The 20,738-nt window shown below is 34.8% G+C and overlaps 1 protein-coding gene across 1 annotated transcript in view; it reads right to left on the bottom strand.

The window, feature by feature from the left end:
* The window catches only part of GBE1 (1,4-alpha-glucan branching enzyme 1), a 291,409-nt gene that overhangs the window by 78,866 nt on the left and 191,805 nt on the right, over nt 1–20,738 (bottom strand). Inside the window, exons 8-10 of the mRNA XM_068546910.1 lie at nt 15,904–16,019; nt 7,422–7,549; nt 3,000–3,098 (exon numbers count right to left, since the gene is read on the bottom strand). Coding sequence (XP_068403011.1) covers nt 3,000–3,098; nt 7,422–7,549; nt 15,904–16,019 — 343 coding nt within the window. The remainder of the gene's footprint in view (nt 1–2,999; nt 3,099–7,421; nt 7,550–15,903; nt 16,020–20,738) is intronic.

Genomic DNA, 20,738 nt, shown 5'->3' with positions numbered 1-20,738 from the left:
AGACCCAGTAATTGTACTTTTGGGCATTTATCCTAGAATAATGAAAATTTATGGTCATACAAAAATCTGTACACAAATGTTTATAGCAGCTTTCTTTACAATAGGCAAAACCTAGAAACAATCTAGATGTCTTTTAATGGACGAATAATTAAACAAACTGTGATACATCCATGCCATGGAATACCATTCAACAATGAAAAGGAATACACTGAAGTAGAGTCACAGATATAGAAAACAAACTTACAGTTACCAGGGGATAAGTGAGGGAGGGAGGGATAAACTGGGAAATTGGGATTGACATATACACACTACTATATATAAAATAGATAACTAATAAGAACCTACTGTGTAGCACATGGTACTCTACTCAGTACTCTGTAATGGCCTATATGGGAAACGAATCTAAGAAAAGAGTGGATATATGTATATATATAACTGATTCACTTTGCTGTACACCTGAAACTAACACAACATTGTAAATCAACTATACTCCAATAAAAATTTTTAAAAAAAAAAGTTGAAAAGGAATAGACTACTGATACATGCAAGAACCTGGATGAAATCCCCAGAGAATTCGACTGAGTGAAAAATGGCAATTCCAAAAGGTTACATACTGTATAATTCCATTTATATAACATTCTTGAAATGAAAAAATTATAGAAATGGAGATCAGATTAGTGGTGGTTAAAAGTTAAGGAGTGACTGGGGGAAGAGGGAAGTGGGTGTGGTTATAAAGGCAACATTTGGGAAACTTGTGGTAGTGGAAGTGTTCTATATCTTGACTATGTCCATGTCACTATCCTGGTTGTGATATTGTTCTATAGCTTTGCAAGATGTTACCATTGGGGAATACTGTTTAAGAATTCACCAGATCTCACTGTATTATTTCTTACAACTGCATGAAAATCTACAATTATCTTAATATAAAAAGTGTAATTAAAAAAACTATATATAATGAAAAATACCAGATGCTCAATAAATATTTGGTGGAATTAATAAATGAGTGAATTCAATTAAATACCTATATTACCTTTACATGAACACTTCAGTTATTAGATAATAAAAATGATCAAATAAAATGAAAGAAGATACAGCAAATTTGGCATATTTTAGACAGGCAAATATTTGTTCAGTAAATGACTAAACTAATATGATATCCCAAACTACTGATTTTGAACTCTACAAGTAGAAAATGGTAAATAATTTGCTTTTGAACAGCAAAAACATGAATGAAATCTAGCATTCTAATCTAACGCATACCCTATGTGTAGATAAAATGCATGACACATACATTCTGAGTATAGTTGTCATTTCTATCAGTACTCTTGTGTGTTTTATTGACATTTGAAGGGATGATAATCATTTACGGAATATTTTTAGATGCACAAATTATAAAAGGAGAGGAAAATCACTGAGTTTTTAAAAAAATATTATTTTAACTCTCTCTTGTCTTATTAACTAAGGCTCCCACTTTGGTGGTGAAAAAAGATGTTAAATAATTACATAAAACAGAAGATGATATCTGTCTTCAGAGGCTTTACAATCTACAAAGACAAGATGGCCATATCCTAAACAGAGGACAATATATTTTTTTCTATTTATATGATGTACTGCATAGTACAGTATCTTGAGCATACAAGGTACTGAAATGTTTAGTAAGTTAAATTTTTTTTAAAGCCTGACATGATTGCTTAGAGAAGGAAATATCCTACTGTGAGCCATGACTGACTGGGAAATAATTCTAGTTTGATGTACACCTTGAAATATCCTTGAATTTGCCCAAAGACTGATGAAGGCTTTTCAGTAAAAAAAGTAAGATTTGGCACTTGTGAGGGGAAAAAAGTCTGTGTGGAAGATTAGAAATAATAAAAGATGGGGGGTGGATAAAGAACCTTCAACTAAGGTAAGAAACTTGAAGACCACAGCATTTTTTTTAAAGTGACAAATACAAAGCAACTTTCCCAGGTATTAAAGTTGGAACACACATTTGTTTGTTCCTTTGATTTCTAAGTCTAATCGCCTCTGTAAAACCCTTGCTTTTCGACCTGACAATGTTTACAAAATCATTATAGATGAAGAAGCGGAAGTTGTGCTGGTAGAGTTTTAATGTCACAGCTGTGCACTGCCCAAATTGCCTAGGGATACAGAAAAGACAATTAAGAGATGATTACAGTAACTACTTCCTTCAGAGTAGGCTTTATGTTTTCTCTATGCAAAGTTAAGCTCTTCTACCCTTGTGATCTCATGGCACCTGTTCATGTCTGTACTAAAGGGCTTATCAGAAAGCAATGATTATTTGATACGTATCTGACTCCTTATACATATTCAGCCTATGATTACAGACTTGGCCACTCAGAAATGTTCTACATCAAATCTATGTAACAACTTTAGTCTTTTAGACAAACATAAAATGAAACAAAATATAATCCAAACTACTTGAACTATCATTAAATTTAATAAAATTGTATTAGAAATTATATGCAAGGTGTCATGTATAATTATTCATTCCTAGTGCCTAACACATGGTAAGGGCTTTTAAACGCTAAATGAAGGAATGGATAAATCCAAATCTGTTGAGAAAAAAAACATACTATGAAGCAAGTACTGGGAATTAAGGAGTGACTTCTATATTAATTGATGATTTGCAGGCAGAAATGGATGCGTTGATGAAGTTTAATGTGTTTTAAATATAGAACACCGAACTTTCATATAATTGCATTGATAATGCAAAATTCCATTTACACAGCTAACATTATATCAATCATATTTTCTCTGTGCCTGTATAATGTAAGTGTGAATACTTTAAATTAGAACTTTTAGAAGTTTGAGAGGCACCTTATTAAAAAGCACAAGAAGCAACACACTAATGAGAGAACTTAATACTTCAATTATATCTGTAACTAATGATCACAACCAAGAAATAAATCAAAGAAATAATAAATAAACCAACACAATACATAGTATCCACAGGAAAAAAAGAAATTTACATGAAACCTTACCTGGATCCATTTATCTGGAATTGCCATGGCTAATCGATAGTCAAAGCCACCCCCTCCCTGGGAAATTGGAAAACACAGAGCTGGCATTCCTGATACATCCTAAAATAAAGAGCATCAGCATTATCAGTTCAGATTGCTCAAGTTTTTACTATATATTCTTCTGACAGTAAAATCCAGGCCAATGAATACAAACAATAAATAGGGGTGAATACTCGTGGAGTATTTTGGTAGCATAACTGTAAAAGTAGATAAAATTGTGATAGTGTATCTCATTTCCCAATAAGATTTTGTGTAATGCTTTTCATTTCAGGACCAATTTGATCTCTTTTCCTTAGCAGCACATAGAGAACAAAAACTAGTAAAAGTGTTATTGTTGAAACATAGCTTCTTACACTAATTTTTGAGTACTATATTTATTAACTACTGCTTTCATCAAACATAAAAATACATGTGCCATATATCTGTTATTCTTGTTCTCTCTGTATACAGCATGGACATATAGTGTATTTTGTGAGAACTTAGCTTCTGATGAAATGGAAAGTAGAGTTAGCACACTAAGAGCGAAGCAGCAAGATGGCTTTCACTAGAGTCAGTTACACTTGGAAAGGGTCTTTGAGGTTATCTAGTGGAATCTCTTCATTTAGAAGATACAGAAATCAAGGCTTATTGAAGTGAAGGGATCGCTAAAGACATGTTTCTCCATGGTAGAGCCAGGACTCAGACATCTGGCCTTTTGACAGGGTCTTCCTACTGTCATGCCACCACTAGATTATCGGTAATCAAATAAATATACAATCAAACAGATAAGTAAAAAAATAATGGTACAAGGACCCGGATGCAACAAAATACATTATTATAACAACTGTGGTAAAATATGGGACAAGTACCAGCAATTCTAACTCCACAATATCTTTCCAATAAATTCTTTTCCTTTGCTCCATTTCTACAGACACTATCTTATTTAACCTACATTACTGTTTTCTTCAACCACTATGTTTCCAAACAAAGTTCCCCATCTCCAGTTTCTCTTTATCCTAATTGCTGCTGAATAGTCTGCTCCTATCACTGCCTGCAAATAGCTTTCAATAGCCAACAATAAAAACCTCAAATTCTTCAATTTAAGATATAATTCAACAAGTATACTTTAAGCGTTGACAATATAGTTCACTATTTGATTATCGGCTTCCTCATTCACTGTTAAAATTTAAGATCCATGGAGCAGGACTTTTGTTGCTGTTCCTGACGCCGCTGTCCACTGACATATGCCAGGAATCTAGAATAGTAGAAGAGTCGCTGGCATAAGGCAGGAACTCAGTAACTCCCTGCTGAGTGAATGCATGAAGGTGCTGCCAAGGATTTCAAGATACATAAGACATAATACTTGACTTGCTGGATTCATGAACTAGGACCTAAATGAACATGCACACACATACACTTATCACGAAATGACAATGTGCGTGGCTGTCATAATTGTTAGCTGAAGTACACAGAAAGTGCAAGGAAGAGACCTCTATCTTTCCGTCGTTATTTCCACTACTTCATTTCAAATATTCAATACCTCATCCACTTTGAAACATTTACTCTTCCCTGTGCTTGTCACAAGCTTTTCTGTGTGTGTCATCGCCCAAATTCTTCTTTGGATCATTTTCCTTACTTCCTAAGAAAGACTATCACATACTCTGAGCTCTCTGAGACTTAACTGCTTCTTCTTCCACAACACACCTCATCCTCAAACTCGTCCCACAGAAAAGCTGGAAAAAAAGAAACATATGACCTCTCTGGACTGCCAAAATATGCATTAATTGTTTTCTAATGGAAGAGAGCTACAGTTAAATATAGTACATGGTGGAATACATCCATAAGAAAATATTTGTCAATAATATCTTATTTCTACATACTTCCTTAGAGTTTATAAAAGTGAAAAAAGATGAATTAAAAAAAGTGAAAAAGGATGAATGGTTAACAGAAAAGAAACCATTTTAAAAGAATTATATTTATCAAAATATGTCACATTTTCACAGATATGATAGGTATTCAGGTCAACTCCTTATAAACACTGGCTGAATATGTATTAAATCTCAGGCACCTGGGTTAGGCACTGGAATTACAGACACAATGCCTTCCCAAAAGAATTTTCATAAGACCCAGAGTTTTCCTAAGACTGGTGATAAGATGGCATTAAAGATCAAGATAATTTTTCTCAAGAAAACATTAAGGTATAGTCTATATTCGGTCTACAGGTAGTTTTAGCAAATAGTTTGAAAGGAAATAGAATCTGCTAAGAAAAATATTTGGACACCAATTGGTCTTAACTCCTAAATCTGACTCCTAGAAGGCTGCCCCATTAATGCATATGAGATATTTCTAGCTCTCTTTTGGAAGTACAGAGTTAATGACTATTCTTTTAAAATCTTAAAAGAAAAAAAAAAAATAAGTAAACGTAACGGTCACTAAAATAAATATACTTTAAATATAAAGGGGTTGATGCTTACTGACATAGGATATTAAAATGATCATGTATGTTTCAAATGAAGTTAAAATAGTTTTAATTCTTTAATATCTAAAAATGACTCATGACTATTCCAGAGGGGGAAAAAGCCTCAGTCATCAAAAAAATATTTTTAATTAATACAGCAAATATAACCATGTATAATAGTAGATATACAGAAAAAAGTCTTCAATTTTAATAACTATCATTATAAATAAATTCAAATTTCTACTACAGGACTTTATGTATAACATTGTACTGCATTGCATTGCATTGATTACACCACATTCCTTTCTTTAAAAAAAAAGTTCATGAGGATCAATTCCACATTTTGAAGAGACTCCCACTAGACAGAAAAGTGATGTATTGAAATTGAAGTAGTTTTCAATTTAAGTAGAATAAATTGAAGACACATCTTGTTTTAAAAATACCTAAAACCAAGTAATATAAAGTAGGCTAAAGTCTCAAAGTTTCCTTGGTAGAAACACTGATAATCAGACAAGAGCTCCCTAGATGATGAAACTATTTTACTTGAAATGAATGGAAAGATCAATGTAACAATTTTAAGTTTCATGTATTAAATAATTACTACTTTTTCTTCAGTACCCACTTCTGATTTGTGCTGTCATTAACTGTTTGTAGTAATTTGTCATATATAATGTCTCGGCTTCAAATTGCCATAAATATAATTGACAAACTAATTAATTTTTTTGATGTTTGACAGATAATATTAAAATATATAAAGACAAAATAAAAGTTTAAAAATACTAATTTACATTAAAAAATATTCAGCACAGAAAGTGTTAGCATAAGTACTAAAAAGACTTATAAGTTATGACCAAATATAGGTAGGTAGAGATTGTGAAACAATACAGAGTATCAAAATGGCATTGTAATTGTGGGGTTTTTAAGTTTTATATGAAAATTTACCCCAGGAATTTAGCATCTATTGCTCTATTCCTAGAAGATATTTAGGAGGCAAAAGGTCTCTGTTCTCGATCCAGAGATAAACCAGGAAATCATATCACCTAGTTTGAGATTTGGAGTTTTGAGAAATGATGTATAGAAAAAAGGCTATACAAATAATAAACACTACAGGAAGGAGACTGTCACTACTGCATTTCATTCCAATGAACAAAATGCCAAAAATGTGAAAATACACCTTAACTCTGACTCTTTCAACAATAGCCTTACTACTCTTACATGCCAACCACTACACTTTGTATAGAACAGTTTCAACACACTAAGTTCAATTTTAATAATAATTCCTAGTTAGAGGACTCACAAAACCAGAGGGACTTTACTACTAAATATAAATTAGCCTAAGCATTTAACAAACTTCTTAATTTATCAAATTTATCACCAAGAGGGGAATTGTCAATTATGCATATACCGAATTATATCATTACAGTGCAGCTTTGGGACAGTTAATCATGAACCTTCAGTAATCATGAATAACTAGTGAACATTTGGCAATTTGAGAGCAATAATGTAAACAAGAAAGGTAATCGCATCAGAACAAGAGAGGTTTCAGAGAAGCTCGCAGGCAGTGATCCATGCCATCTCTCATGGTTAAACCAGAAAGGAAAAAAAAAACTTAAATAGCCGGACGCATATTAATATTCAATTCTTTTCTGTGCTGAAGGTCACATGGCAAAAGGACCTGTCCACTGATTAGGGTATTTTACTTTCTAACCACTTGCAGTTTCTTTTTTAACAATGGAATAATGACAAGTAATTAGGGTACACTATCTGCCAATAGAAAAACAGTGAATTCTGAATAATATGCCACCCACACAAGGTAGCTGCACTATAGTCAGGGTATAATTGCACTTATGCAATTATTGACAACATAGAGATTATTCAAATATTGTATGCTGACAAAATGTTCTCTTTTAAAGGGGGTCAGAGGGTAGAGATCATTATAGCTTTACCTCAGCTATTGTTATAGAATCTGGGTACAGCGTGTGAATCAAATGATTTGCCAACATCATATAAGTCAAAGCGTCTTCATCTACTTGTAGTCCAAAATACTCATGGTAGTCACCGGAAAAATTCTGACCTGGAGAACAGAAAACCAATATGGATGCATCATCTTAGCATGCAAGTCTTAACTCTGCACAAATGCCCCCACCAATTAGTTGGTTGATATCAGTTTTCTTATCATAGCAAAATGTCATGAACCAGCAATTATATGATTTAACTTACAAAAGTACTCCGTATCTACATTCAAAGTTCAGACAATCCTGCAATTCAATTTTTGTTTTACAAAAGCAAACAAAAACCCTGTGATTTAAAATTTTAATTTAATTTGAACTGAATTTTACAGCAGAAAAATAAAGTAAAATGATACCAAAGAGGGCTTCCCTGGTGGCGCAGTGGTTGGGAATCCGCCTGCCAATGCAGGGGACACGGGTTCGATCCCTGGTCCGGGAAGATCCCACATGCCATGGAGCAACTAAGCCTGTGTGCCACAACTACTGAGGCTGCGCTCTGGAGCCCGCAAGCCACAACTACTGAGCCTGAGTGCCACAACTACTGAAGCCCGCGTGCCTAGAGCTCGTGCTCCACAACGGGAGAGGCCACGCAATGAGAAGCCCACACACCGCAACTAAGAGCAGCCCCTCTCGTCACAACTAGAGAGGGCCCGTGCGCAGCAACGAAGACCCAACGCAGCCAAAAAATAAAGAAATAAAAGAAATAAATTAAAAAAAAAAATGATACCAAAGAGATTCATAAATTTTGTTTTAGATACATTTTTTGTCACACTAAGAGATCTTAATGTTAGCTAGCTCCTATTCGATCCCTCTGAAGAAAAGCAAATATGAAAACCATCATAAAATTGAGACATAATGTTTATATTATTTTAAATATGGCTACAATTTATGCAGCATGGTTTTCCTATGATGACAAAAACAGTCTAAAATCCCTCAACTTCTACTTCCTCTTCCCCCACCTCCTGATTTGATTGCTTATAGTATATTTCACTTATTGGTATTATTATACTATGTACTTTATATTCCTTCAGTTGTCTACTCTTATTTTTAATTAAATCTAATTAGTGCTCAATGCCTGTCTTTTTTCCCCCTCATTTCCTATATCTAAGTTCTTTATTTTGGCTCCTTATTTTTCAGTTTGCTGGATTCTATCTCTAAAGGATATTTTCACAGGTAATTATGGAAGTGTTATTCTTCAAGTTCTTTCAAATTTATCCCTCAATGGCAATTCAAATATTCAATTCTCAAGTAACACTTTCTTTCCTTAAGAATTTTGTAGACATTGCTGTGGCAATACAGTGGTATGAGCCCAGGCATTTTTTTTCAACCGTGAAGGTAAATTGTTTTTTCTTCTACATATTACCTGATGATCTTCTCTTTATCACGGAATTTTATAAATTAAACACTGTGTCTTGATGTTAATTGTGTCATCTCACTTTTTTTTCTGGTATATTATGTATTCTTTTGCTGTGCACATTCAGTATTTGCTTCTTTCTTTAATTAATTAAATTTTTTATCAATTTGATACACATTAGTGTATACATGTCAATGCCAATCTCCTAATTCAACACAAAACCCCATGCCCCCCACCCCCCACCACTTTACCCCCTTGGTGTCCATACGTTTGTTCTCTGCATCTGTGTCTCAATTTCTACCCTGCAAACCAGTTCATCTGTATCATTTTTCTAGGTTCCACATATATGCGTTACTAAACGATATGTTTTTCTCTTTCTGACTTACTTCACTCTATATGACAGTCTCTAGATCTATCCACGTCTCTACAAATGACCCAATTTCATTCCTTTTTATGGCTGAGTAATATTCCATTGTATATATGTACCACAACTTCGTTATCCATTTGTCTGTCGATGGGCATTTAGGTTGCTTCCATGACCTGGCTATTGTAAATACTGCTACAATGAACATTGGGGTGCATGTGTCTTTTTGAATTATGGTTTTCTCTGGGTATATGCTCAGTAGTGGGATTGCTGGGTCATATGGTAATTCTATTTTTAGTTTTTTAAGGATCCTCCATAGTGGCTGTATCAATTTACATTCCCACCAACAGTACAAGAGGGTTCCCTTTTCTCCACGCTCTCTCCAGCATTTGTTGTTTGTAGATTTTCTGATGATGCCCATTCTAACTGGTGTGACGTGGTACCTCACTGTAGTTTTGATTTGCATTTATCTAATAATTAGTGATGTTGAGCAGCTTTTCATGTGCTTCGTGGCCATCTGTATGTCTTCTTTGGAGAAATGTCTATGTAGGTCTTCTGCCCATTTTTGGATTGGGTTATTTGTTTTTTGAATGTTGAGCTGCATGAGCTGTTTATATATTTTGGAGATTAATCATTTGTCCGTTGATTCATTTGCAAATCTCTTCTCCCATTCTGAGAGTTGTCTTTTTGTCTTGTTTAGAGTTTCCTTTGCTGTGCAAAAGCTGTGAAGTTTCATTAGGTCCCATTTGTTTATTTTTGTTTTTATTTCCATTACTCTAGGAGGTGGATCAAAAAATATCTTGCTGTGATTTACATCAAAGACTGTTCTTCCTATGTTTTCCTCTAAGAGTTACATAGTGACGATCTTCAATTTAGGTCTCTAACCCATTTTGAGTTTATTTTTGTGTATGGTGTTAGGGAGTGTTCTAATTTCATTCTTTTGCATGTAGCTGTCCAGTTTTCCCAGCACCACTTATTGAAGAGACTGTCTTTTCTCCATTGTATATCCTTGCCTCCTTTGCCATAGATTAGTTGACCATAGGTGTGTGGGTTTATCTCTGGGCTTTCTATCCCATCCCATTGATCTATATTTCTGTTTTTGTGCCAGTATCATATTGTCTTGATTACTGTAGCTTTGTAGTATAGTCTGAAGTCCAGGAGCCTGATTCCTCCAGCTCCATTTTTTTCCCTAAAGACTGCTTTGGTTATCTGGGGTCTTTTGTGTCTCCAAACAAATTTTAAGATTTTTTGTTCTAGTTCTGTAAAAAATGCCATTGGTAATTTGATAGGGATTGCATTGAATCTGTAGACTGCTTTGGTAGTATAGTCATTTTCACAATATTCATTCTTCCAATCCAAGAACATGGTATATCTCTCCATCTGTTTGTATCATCTTTAATTTCTTTCAGCAGTGTCTTATAGTTTTCTGCAAACAGGTCTTTTGTCTCCTTAGGTAGGTTTGTTCCTAGGTATTTTACTATTTTTGTTGCAATGGCAAATGGGAGCATTTCCTTAATTTCTCTTGCAGGTTTTTCATCATTAGTGTATAGGAATGCAAGAGACTTCTGTGCATTGATTTTGTATCCTGCAACTTTACCAAATTCATTGATTAGGTCTAGTGGTTTTCTGGTGGCATCTTTAGGATTCTCTATGTATAGTATCATGTCATCTGTAAACAGTGAGAGTTTTACTTTTCTTTTCCATTTTTATTTCTTTTATTTCTTTTTCTTCCTTGATTGCCATGGCTAGGACTTCCAAAACTACATTGAATAATAGTGGTGAGAGTGGGCATACTTGTCTAGTTCCTGATCTTAGAGGAAATGCTTTCAGTTTTTCACCATTAAGAAGGATGTTTCCTGTGGGTTTGTCATATATGGCCTTTACTATGTTGAGGTAGGTTCCTTCTATGGCCACTTTCTGGAGAAATGGGTGTTGAATTTTGTCAAAAGCTTTATCTGAATCGATTGAGATGATCATATGGTTTTTCTCCTTCAATTTGTTAATATGGTGTATCACATTAATTGATTTGCGTGTACTGAAGAATCCTTGCATCCCTGGGATAAATCCCACTTGATCATGGTGTATGATCATTTTAATGTGCTGTTGGATTCTGTTTGCTAGTATTTTGTTGAGGAGTTTTGCATCTATATTTATCAGTGCTATTGGTCTGTAATTTTCTTTTTTTGTAGTATCTTTGTCTGGTTTTGGTATCAGGGTGATGGTGGCCTCATAGAATGACTTTGGGAGTGTTCTTCCTCTGCAATTTTTTGGAAGAGTTTGAGAAGGATGGGTGTTAGCTCTTCTCTACATGTTTGCTAGAATTCACACGTGAAGCCATCTGGTCCTGGACTTTTGATTGTTGCAAGATATTTAATCACAGTTTCAATTTCATTACTTGTGATTGGTCTGTTCATATTTTCTATTTCTTCCTGGTTCAGTCTTGGAAGGTTATACCTTTCTAAGAATTTGTCCATTTCTTCCAGGTTGTCTATTTTGTTGGCATAGAGTTGCTTGTAGTAGTCTCTTAGGATGCTTTGTATTTCTGCGGTGTTTGTTGTAACTTCTCCTTTTTCATTTCTAACTTTATTGATTTGAGTCCTCTCCCTCTTTTTCTTGATGAGTCTGGCTAATGGTTTATCAGTTTTGTTTATCTTCTCAAAAAACCAACTTTTAGTTTTATTGATGTTTGCTATTGTTTTCTTCGTTTCTATTTCATTTATTTCCGCTCTCATCTTTATGATTTCTTTCCTTCTGCTAACTTTGGGTTTTGTTTGTTCTTCTTTCTCTAGTTCCTTTAGGTGTAAGGTTAGATTGTTTACTTGAGATTTTTCTTGTTTCTTGACGTAGGCTTGTATAGCTATAAATTTCCCTCTTAGAACTGCTTTTGCTGCATCTCATAGGTTTTACATCTTCTTGTTTTCATTGTCATTTGTCTCTAGGTATTTTTTGATTTCCTCTTTGATTTCTTCAGTGATCTCTTGGTTATTTAGTAACGTATTGTGTAGTCTGCATGTGTGTGTGCTTTCTACATTTTTTTCCCTGTAATTCATTTCTAATCTCAGAGCGTTGTAGTCAAAGACAGATGCTTGATATGATTTCAATTTTCTTAAATTTACTGAGGCTTGATTTGTGAGCCAAGATGTGATCTTTCCTGGAGAATGTTCTGTGCGCACTTGAGAAGAAAGTGTAATCTGCTGTTTTGGGATGGAATGTCCTACAAACATCAATTAAATCTATCTGGTCTACTGTGTCATTTAAAGCTTGTGTTTCCTTATTAAGTTTCTGTTTGGATGACCTGTCCATTGGTGTAAGTGAGGTGTTAAAGTCTCCCACTATTATTGTGTTACTGTCGATTTCCTCTTTTATAGCTGTTAGCAGTTGCCTTATGTATTGAGGTGCTCCTCTCTGGGTGCATATATATTTATAATTGCTATATCTTCTTCTTGGCTTGAACCCTTGATCATTATGTAGTGTCCTTCCTTGTCTCTTGTAACATTCTTTAGTTTAAAGTCTATTTTATCTGATATGAGTATTGCTACTCCAGCTTTCTTTTGATTTCCATATACATGGAATATCTTTTTCCATCCCCGCACTTTCAGTCTGTATGTGTCCCTAGGTCTGAAGTGGGTCTCTTGTAGACAGCATATAGATGGGTCTTGTTTTTGTATCCACTCAGCGAGTCTGTGTCTTTTGCTTGGAGCATTTAATCCATTCACGTTTAAGGTAATTATTGATATGTATGTTCCTATGACCATTTTCTTAATTGTTTTGGGTTTGTTTTTGTAGGTCCCTTTCTTCTCTTGTGCTTCCCACTTAGAGAAGTTTCCTTAGCATTTGCTGTAGAGCTGGTTTGGTGGTGCTGAATACTCTTAGCTTTTGCTTGTCTGTAAAGCTTTTGATTTTCTCCATCGAATCTGAATGAGATCCTTGCCGGGTAGAGTAATCTTGGTTGTAGGTTCTTCCCTTTCATTACTTTAAATATGTCATGCCACTCCCTTTTGACTTGTAGAGTTTCTGCTGAGAAATCAGCTGTTAACCTTATGGGAGTTCCCTTGTATGTTATTTGTCGTTTTTCCCTTGCTGCTTTCAATAATTTTTCTTTGTCTTTAATTTTTGCTAATTTGATTACTATGTGTCTCAGTGTGTTTTTCCTTAGGTTTTTCCTGTATGGGACTCTCTGCGCCTCCTGGACTTGGGTGGCTATTTCCTTTCCCATGTTAGCGAAGTTTTTGACTATAATCACTTCAAATATTTTCTCGGGTCCTTTCTCTATGTCTTCTCCTTCTGGGACCCCTATAACGCGAATGTTGTTGTGTTTAATGTTGTCCCAGAGGTCTCTTAGGCTGTCTTCATTTCTTTTCATTCTTTTTTCTTTATTCTGTTCTGCAGCAGTGAATTCCACCATTCTGTCTTCCAGGTCATTTATCCAATCTTCTGCCTTAGTGATTCTGCTATTGATTCCTTCTAGTGTATTTTTCATTTCAGTTATTGTATTGTTCATATCTGTTTGTTTGTTCTTTAACTCTTCTAGGTCTTTGTTAAACATTTCTTGCATCTTCTCAATCTTTGCCTCCATTCTTTTTCCTAGTTCCTGGATCATCTTCACCATCATTATTCTGAATTCTTTTTCTGGACAGTTGCCTATCTCCACTTCATTTAGTTGGTTTTCTGGGGTTTTATCTTGTTCCTTCATCTGGTACATAGCCCTCTGCCTTTTCATCTTGTCTATCTTTCTGTGAATGTGGTTTTTGTTCCACAGGCTGCAGGATTGTAGTTCTTCTTGCTTCTGCTCTCTGCTCTCTGGTGGATTAGGCTATCTAAGAGGCTTGTGCAAGTTTCCTGATGGGAGGGACTGGTGGTGGGTAGAGCTGGCTGTTGTTCTGTTGGGCAGAACTCAATAAAACTTTCATCCCCTTGTCTGCTAATGGGTGGGGCTGGGTCCCCTCCCTGTTGGTTGTTTGGCCTGAGGTGACCCAACTCTGGAGCCTACCGGGGCTTTTTGGTGGGCCTAATGGCAGACTTTGGGAGGGCTCATGCCAAGGAGTACTTCCCAGAACTTCTGCTACCAGTGTCCTTGTCCTCATGGTGAGACACAGCCACCCCCTGCCTCTGCAGGGGACCCTCTAACACTAGCAGGTAGGTCTGGTTCAGTCTCCCCTGGGGTCACTGCTCCTTCCCCTGGATCCCGATGAGCACACTACTTTGTGTGTGCCCTCCAAGAGTGGAGTCTCTGTTTCCCCCAGTCCTGTCGAAGTCCTCTAATCAAATCCCGCTAGCCTTCAAAGTCTGATTCTCTACCAATTCCTCCTCCCGTTGCCGGACCCCCAGGTTGAGAAGCCTGACGTGGGGCTCAAAACCTTCACTCCAGTGGGTGGACATCTGTGGTATAAGTGTTCTCCGGTTTGTGATTCACCCACCCAGCAGTTATGGGATTTGATTTTATTGTGATTGCGCCCCTCCTACCGTCTCATTGTGGCTTCTCCTTTGTCTTTGGATGTGGGGTATCTTTTTTGGTGAGTTCCAGTGTCTTCCTGTCGATGATTGTTCAGCAGTTAGTTGTGATTCCAGTGCTCTCGCAAGATGGAGTGAGAGCATGTCCTTCTACTCCACCATCTTGAAGAATTTCTACTGCCTCAGTTTTTGTTTTTATCCTCATCTCAAAGTGGGAAAGCATGCTAAGTAACTCAGGATGTTTTTCTTTACCATTTCTTGGGCTCCCTACCCATAAAAAGCATATCCCATATCCGTGGATTTCAGTTCATTTCACCAACTCCACAATTCCTTGGAAAATACCTAGCCCTCAGCACAGCGAGGTTCTGCAGGGGCATGTAGGTGTTTTAATCTAGGAGAGGATATTTTTGAATTTTGTCTTGCTTGCCTTTTTCATCCCCTAAGTCAGCTTCTCTCCAAAGTGGAAGATATCAATGAAACCTGTCATGTCTTATAGATTCAACTTCTTCCCTAGGAATGTTTCGTGTGGGCAGCATCATGACTGAGAGCAGATAACAGCACTCTGAATATAGCGTCTTTCCTTGGCAGCCACTTTTTGATTTATACTCTAGAGTCAATTTTTTGGATTGGTTGTTGCCAGTAAATATTTGGTCATTAAAAAAAGAATAATTATTCTCCATGTTATCGATTGAAGGATTAGGATTCTGTGATCCCACTTCTCTGTACAACTTTTAAACTGAAGACCTTTGATCCATATTTTTAATTACAAATTAATTTACAATTTAATTTTAACTGAGCACATCTATATTTAAAATATACATATTTTCTTCAATGTTTAATATGCAAAGGAACCCATACATTAACAAATGTTCTCATTTATTATTTTTGTTATTTATTTTTCATTACAACTGCTGTCATGTTCACAGCCTGAGGGTGCTGTAATAAATGGTATCCTTAAAAAACATTTTTAAAAGAATGCTACATATTAAGGAGAGCATATTATTAAGTAGATATATTTCAAAGAAAATCATTATCTTTTATGTACTTATAAAATATATTTGACCCAATCTCTTGCCAAAAGGGGATCAGAAGTGACCAGAGAAAAGACATACACAATGGAACTAATAAAAATCAATCCAACAATAATGGTTACTGCAGCGACATAACTGAACCCCAAGCCTGGTTGTAATCTTCCAGTAAAAAATAAAATAAAATCATTAGTTACATCTGTAATGTATCAGGTTACCTACCTATTCCATGGTGATGATAGAGCATGGATGTAACACCATCAAAACGAAATCCATCAAATCCATATTCTTCCAACCACCACCTTATGTTTGACAGAAGAAATCTTAAAACTTCCCAGCTAAAATATTAGATAAATATATATTTAAGCATAATGTATATAGTATTTTCCTTAATTCTTATACATCCTTTGCTAAGAGTAATAATTAAAATCAAAATCTCTCTCTTAGGAATCATGATGTTCAAAGAAATATATCACATAAACAACAGAAAACTGCTAAGATTTACCTCATTTGTTTGATGAAATTCATTCTAAAAGGAAAATTTGTTAAATTTCTTTAGCTGCAAAATCACTCAATATCTGAGAAAAACCTAAGGAAAAAATGTGTCAGTCTGGTCCAAAGTGCAGGGACTCTGTCTTGTTCAATGCAAACATACAGTGATTACTATACAGTACTGGTTACTTAAAAAAAAAAAAACACAAAGTCTGTCACTTATCCCTGAATTTTCATCAAGATTTTTCATGTAATATAACCATAGTTACATAGTTTCTCCTTTTAGAAAATATAATTTCATTATCAATAGAAAACTGCTTTCAGCCTTCAGTGTTTGCTTAAAATATTTCCTTATTCTACAGTTTAAAACAGATATAGTTCAGAATAAAAAGTAAAAGAAAAAAAAAAAGACTTTTAAAATCAACCATATGATAAGCAGTATTATACTTACTAGACTTGTTTTGTGAGGGTAAAAGAAGGAGACCTAATTACTAGAATATACATGTTTAATAAAGTAAAAAGTTCTACAAGTTAGAGTCCTATATCCATAAAAACAGAAAGAAAACAAAGCACTGTTATAACTCAATTAAAAACACCACATGAAACAAGGCTATTTTGGACAATTGAAAAGAGGGCATCATCAATTAGTATTTTTTTTTTTAGTCATACAGTTATGGTTGAGTTCTCTGTCTCATTATAACTACGGTCTTAAGACTTTAATACCTCATTTAGTTTAATGACAAAGCAGTAATAGTGTACACAATTCCTTAACCCATTTGAAATTTATGTAATTTTGTTAACCTTCTATATATTAAAGAGCAATCTGACGTAAGTGGAGATTAAGTCAGCATAATCAACTCCAGAATGGTAAATCAAGACTTTGGGGCAAGATGAGTATCGTTGGTAATTAACTGCTTTAAATAACTTATTTTGGGTTTCAAAAACTTACTCAAAGTTAAGAAATGAAAAAAAAAAAAAAAACAGAAATCCAAGCAATCCAGTAGATATGAAAGGGAGCCAGGAGGTTCTAGATTGTTAGGTCCAAGCCATGATGAAGGTAGAATATACCAATGTTTCTATTAATGCATACTCATTTAGGGTTTAAAGAGAAAAAATTCTGCTTAACAAAAAGAAATGAATAGATCAAAATTGCTCTATTTTGTACAGCAATTTCTAATATCTATACTTTTTTGAAGTTTCTTTAAAATTAATAAACTTTATTTTTTAGAGCAGTTTTGGGTTCACTGCAAAATTTAAAGGAAGCATGTCTATACTTTTTTTTTAACAAGGTTGCTATATAAATATTTCAGAAAGAATAAATTTGCATATCAATAATCCTTTCTAAATAATATTTTGAAAAGGTCATACTTTTCTCATTTGTCCATTTGATTGGTAATGTATATTCTACTTCTGAAAGGCAAACTGAAAGTTATTTTTAGCCCAAAATACCTCAGCGTAGGAACAAAACCTGTTTAAAAACTAAATATCTTGGGTAGATGTATGAAGGTATGAATATGTAAACCAGAGTTCACAGACTGTCCCTGGGCCTGATCTGACACGTATTACTGTTTTGTTTATCTTACAGAAGGCAGTAGACCCTTGAACAACACAGGTTCGAACTGCACAGGTCCACTTATATTTTTTTTCAATAAATATACAGTCATCCTTCCATATTCTTGGATTAGCATCCTTGGATACAGAGCGACCACAGTATTCATTATACTATGCCATTTTATGTAGGGGACTTGAGCATCTGTGGATTTTGGTATATGGTGGGGCTCCTGGAACCAGTCTTCTGCAGATGTTGAGGGACAACTGTGCTTTCAATTTTTCAGTCTGAATTTCTGAAGATGGAACATGTACTTTCTGGTTCCTCCCAGTACCTGCAAAGCCACATTTTCATACCAACCCTACTGACTCATTTACGTCACCAGCTTGGGCTGGTGGACATTTGCTGTCAATTTCTAACATATATATTAGACATTTATGTTAGACAGGTAAACACATTCAAATGTGAAAACTGCATCCTAATATCTACAGAGATAAAGTAAGAGAAAAGAAGAAAAAAAGCCAATGATATTGCAATTCAATAAAAAGCAGAAAAGGAGGTGATGTGACTCTAATAATTAAAAAGTACTGCCCAATATCACATACTTGATTAAGGGCGGAGTTACTAAATGTCCTACTGATTCCTGTTATTACAATATTTAATCTATCTTCTTCTTGACCAAAAGGAGTTATAAAACTACATTTAACATACTTGGCTGTAACTATGTGAGCAGACAGATTCTTGGTATGAGTAAATAGAAGAAGAATTTCCTGTGATAATCAGAAAAGAAACAATAATGAAAATGGAGCATCTAATTAAAAAGTTCAAATGGGCTAAAAAAATACTAAATTCTATCCTATGGACCTCTAAAATTCTCTTAACCTGAAACAAAGTCTAAACAACATAAAAATTCTTTTAAAAAAATCACCACAAGACTAAACAGATAGAAACAAATCAAATTTCTAGTGCTTTCAAAATAATCCATTTATTATATTTTATGAATATGTAAATCATTAATAAAACATAAAATAGATGTGTAGTCTGTAGGGATAGAAAAGAGATTCAGTTGACCCTTGAACAATATGGGTTTGAACAGTGTGGGTCCACTAATATGTGGATATTTTTCGATAAATATAGTATCTGGATTTTCATTTTATAGATCTTTAAATTAGCGAACTGTGGGGAAAAGTTTGTGTTCAATTAGAGATCACAACATGTAGAATCAAAAGAACTATATTTTGAGTCCTGATTCTAATCCAAACTGTTTCAGCTTGAGTGAGTCATTTATCAATTACTTTGTTTTTGAGACAGAGATAGCAGATGTGGATTTCAACTGAGCAGGGGTAGGTGCATCTAAACCCCAAGTTGTTCAATGGTCAACTGGACACAAAATTTTACAGGGGAGTAAACTATCTAGAATGAAAATAGTAAAGAAACCAACTCTAGAACATTTTGTTTTTTAACAAAATCTTGGGAAATACATTCAGGAAAAAAATCAGATCTAAAATTTTCAAGTTAGTAGCAGAAAATAGAAGGCAAAAGTTAAAAGTATTAATTCTCTGGTTATACATATTTTCTAAAACTAGATTATTTTAAAAAGTTAGTAAAAAAAATTGAAAGGTAACGTTTTATAGATAAATAGCCTTTGTTGTTCAAGAAAAAATAAACTACCAGTGCAGGAAATAGGGGGAAAGACAGACTCATAATTATGTTCCCAATATTTCTGTAGTCCAAATTTTCTCTTATCATCTTAGCATGATAAATCCAGACAGATAAATTCACTCTATAAACTCAGTGTCCTAATAAAACTGATTTAAAACACAGGTTGCTTGCACTCAGATCACAAAAATTGGGGCTTTCAAGACCTAACAAGACAGAGAACCAGGAAGACTGAGGTCTGAGTCCCTAAATGACCAGACCATACACGTGAGTAATTGCATGGACACAATCCAGAACTCAAAGTTGAAAAAGAGCAGGTTTTAGAGGGTTTACAGTATCACTGGAATAAAGATGTAGCTTTTTTTTTTTTTCTTACACTATGTAAACATCCAACTTAATGTTAACAATGTATTTAATTATTATATAAATATATTTATCCCAGGTCACTGAAGTTAAATTACAAGAGGAAAGCTGTACCGGCAGTCCTCCAGACAACATCCAGATTTAGTGATTCATTAGGAGACCTACAGGGCTAAGCATATAGTCATGCTCATGGCTATGATTTATTACATACAGTAAAAGGATAAAAGCAAAATCGGCAAAGAAAAAGGTGCATGGGGCAAAGTTCAAAGGAGTCTAGGTGTAAACTTCCAAGAGTCGCCCTCTCCTGATAGAGTCACACTTAACTCCTCTGACAACAAACTGTCACAACACTTGTGAAGTGTCATCTACCAGGGAAGCTCGTGAGAGACTCAGTTCTCAGCAATTTTACTGGGGGCCGGTGAAATCTTAAATATATGTTAAAAATCTAAATCTAAAGGACCTCCAGCTGAGGTACTCTGTTTTGCACCCTACTTTTCAGCAGTCACATGTGCGATGCAATTATTAAGCTTACACATGAATGAAATCGTTCACTGAATCTAAGCTTTGCCTTTTAAACAGAACACCAGAACAAGCTTAAGGAATATATACCAGTGAAAATATAGATTTCTGAAAGACGTCTATTACTAATCCTACTATCGTAAATTTCAAATTCAGCACCCATAAATTGCATTTTTCCTTCTTTGAGGGGCTGAGAAGAGTTAGGCTATATTCCAAATTATGACTGAATTACAAATATTACTCAATGTGCTCTGTAGGAATAAATGCACTGAATCATCTCAATTGAATGGTTTGCCTTGAGTCAAAGTAGGAAAACGTCTGGCAAAGGGTACAATAGAAAAGGCAATTTACTTTTTCTACTTCAGAATGTCATCAGACAGCCCATGACACAGTTAATATTTCCAGTTGATTAGAGTCCCATAAAAATATAAAGCAGAATTTAAGAGTACAGTTTTACGTTGGTGTGTTACAGCAG

This window comes from Eschrichtius robustus, chromosome 6 (assembly GCF_028021215.1).
Source record: "Eschrichtius robustus isolate mEscRob2 chromosome 6, mEscRob2.pri, whole genome shotgun sequence".
NCBI classification, from domain to species: domain Eukaryota; kingdom Metazoa; phylum Chordata; class Mammalia; order Artiodactyla; family Eschrichtiidae; genus Eschrichtius; species Eschrichtius robustus.
Note: the sequence above shows the minus strand (reverse complement) of the source record. Positions and strands in the feature narration are given on the sequence as shown.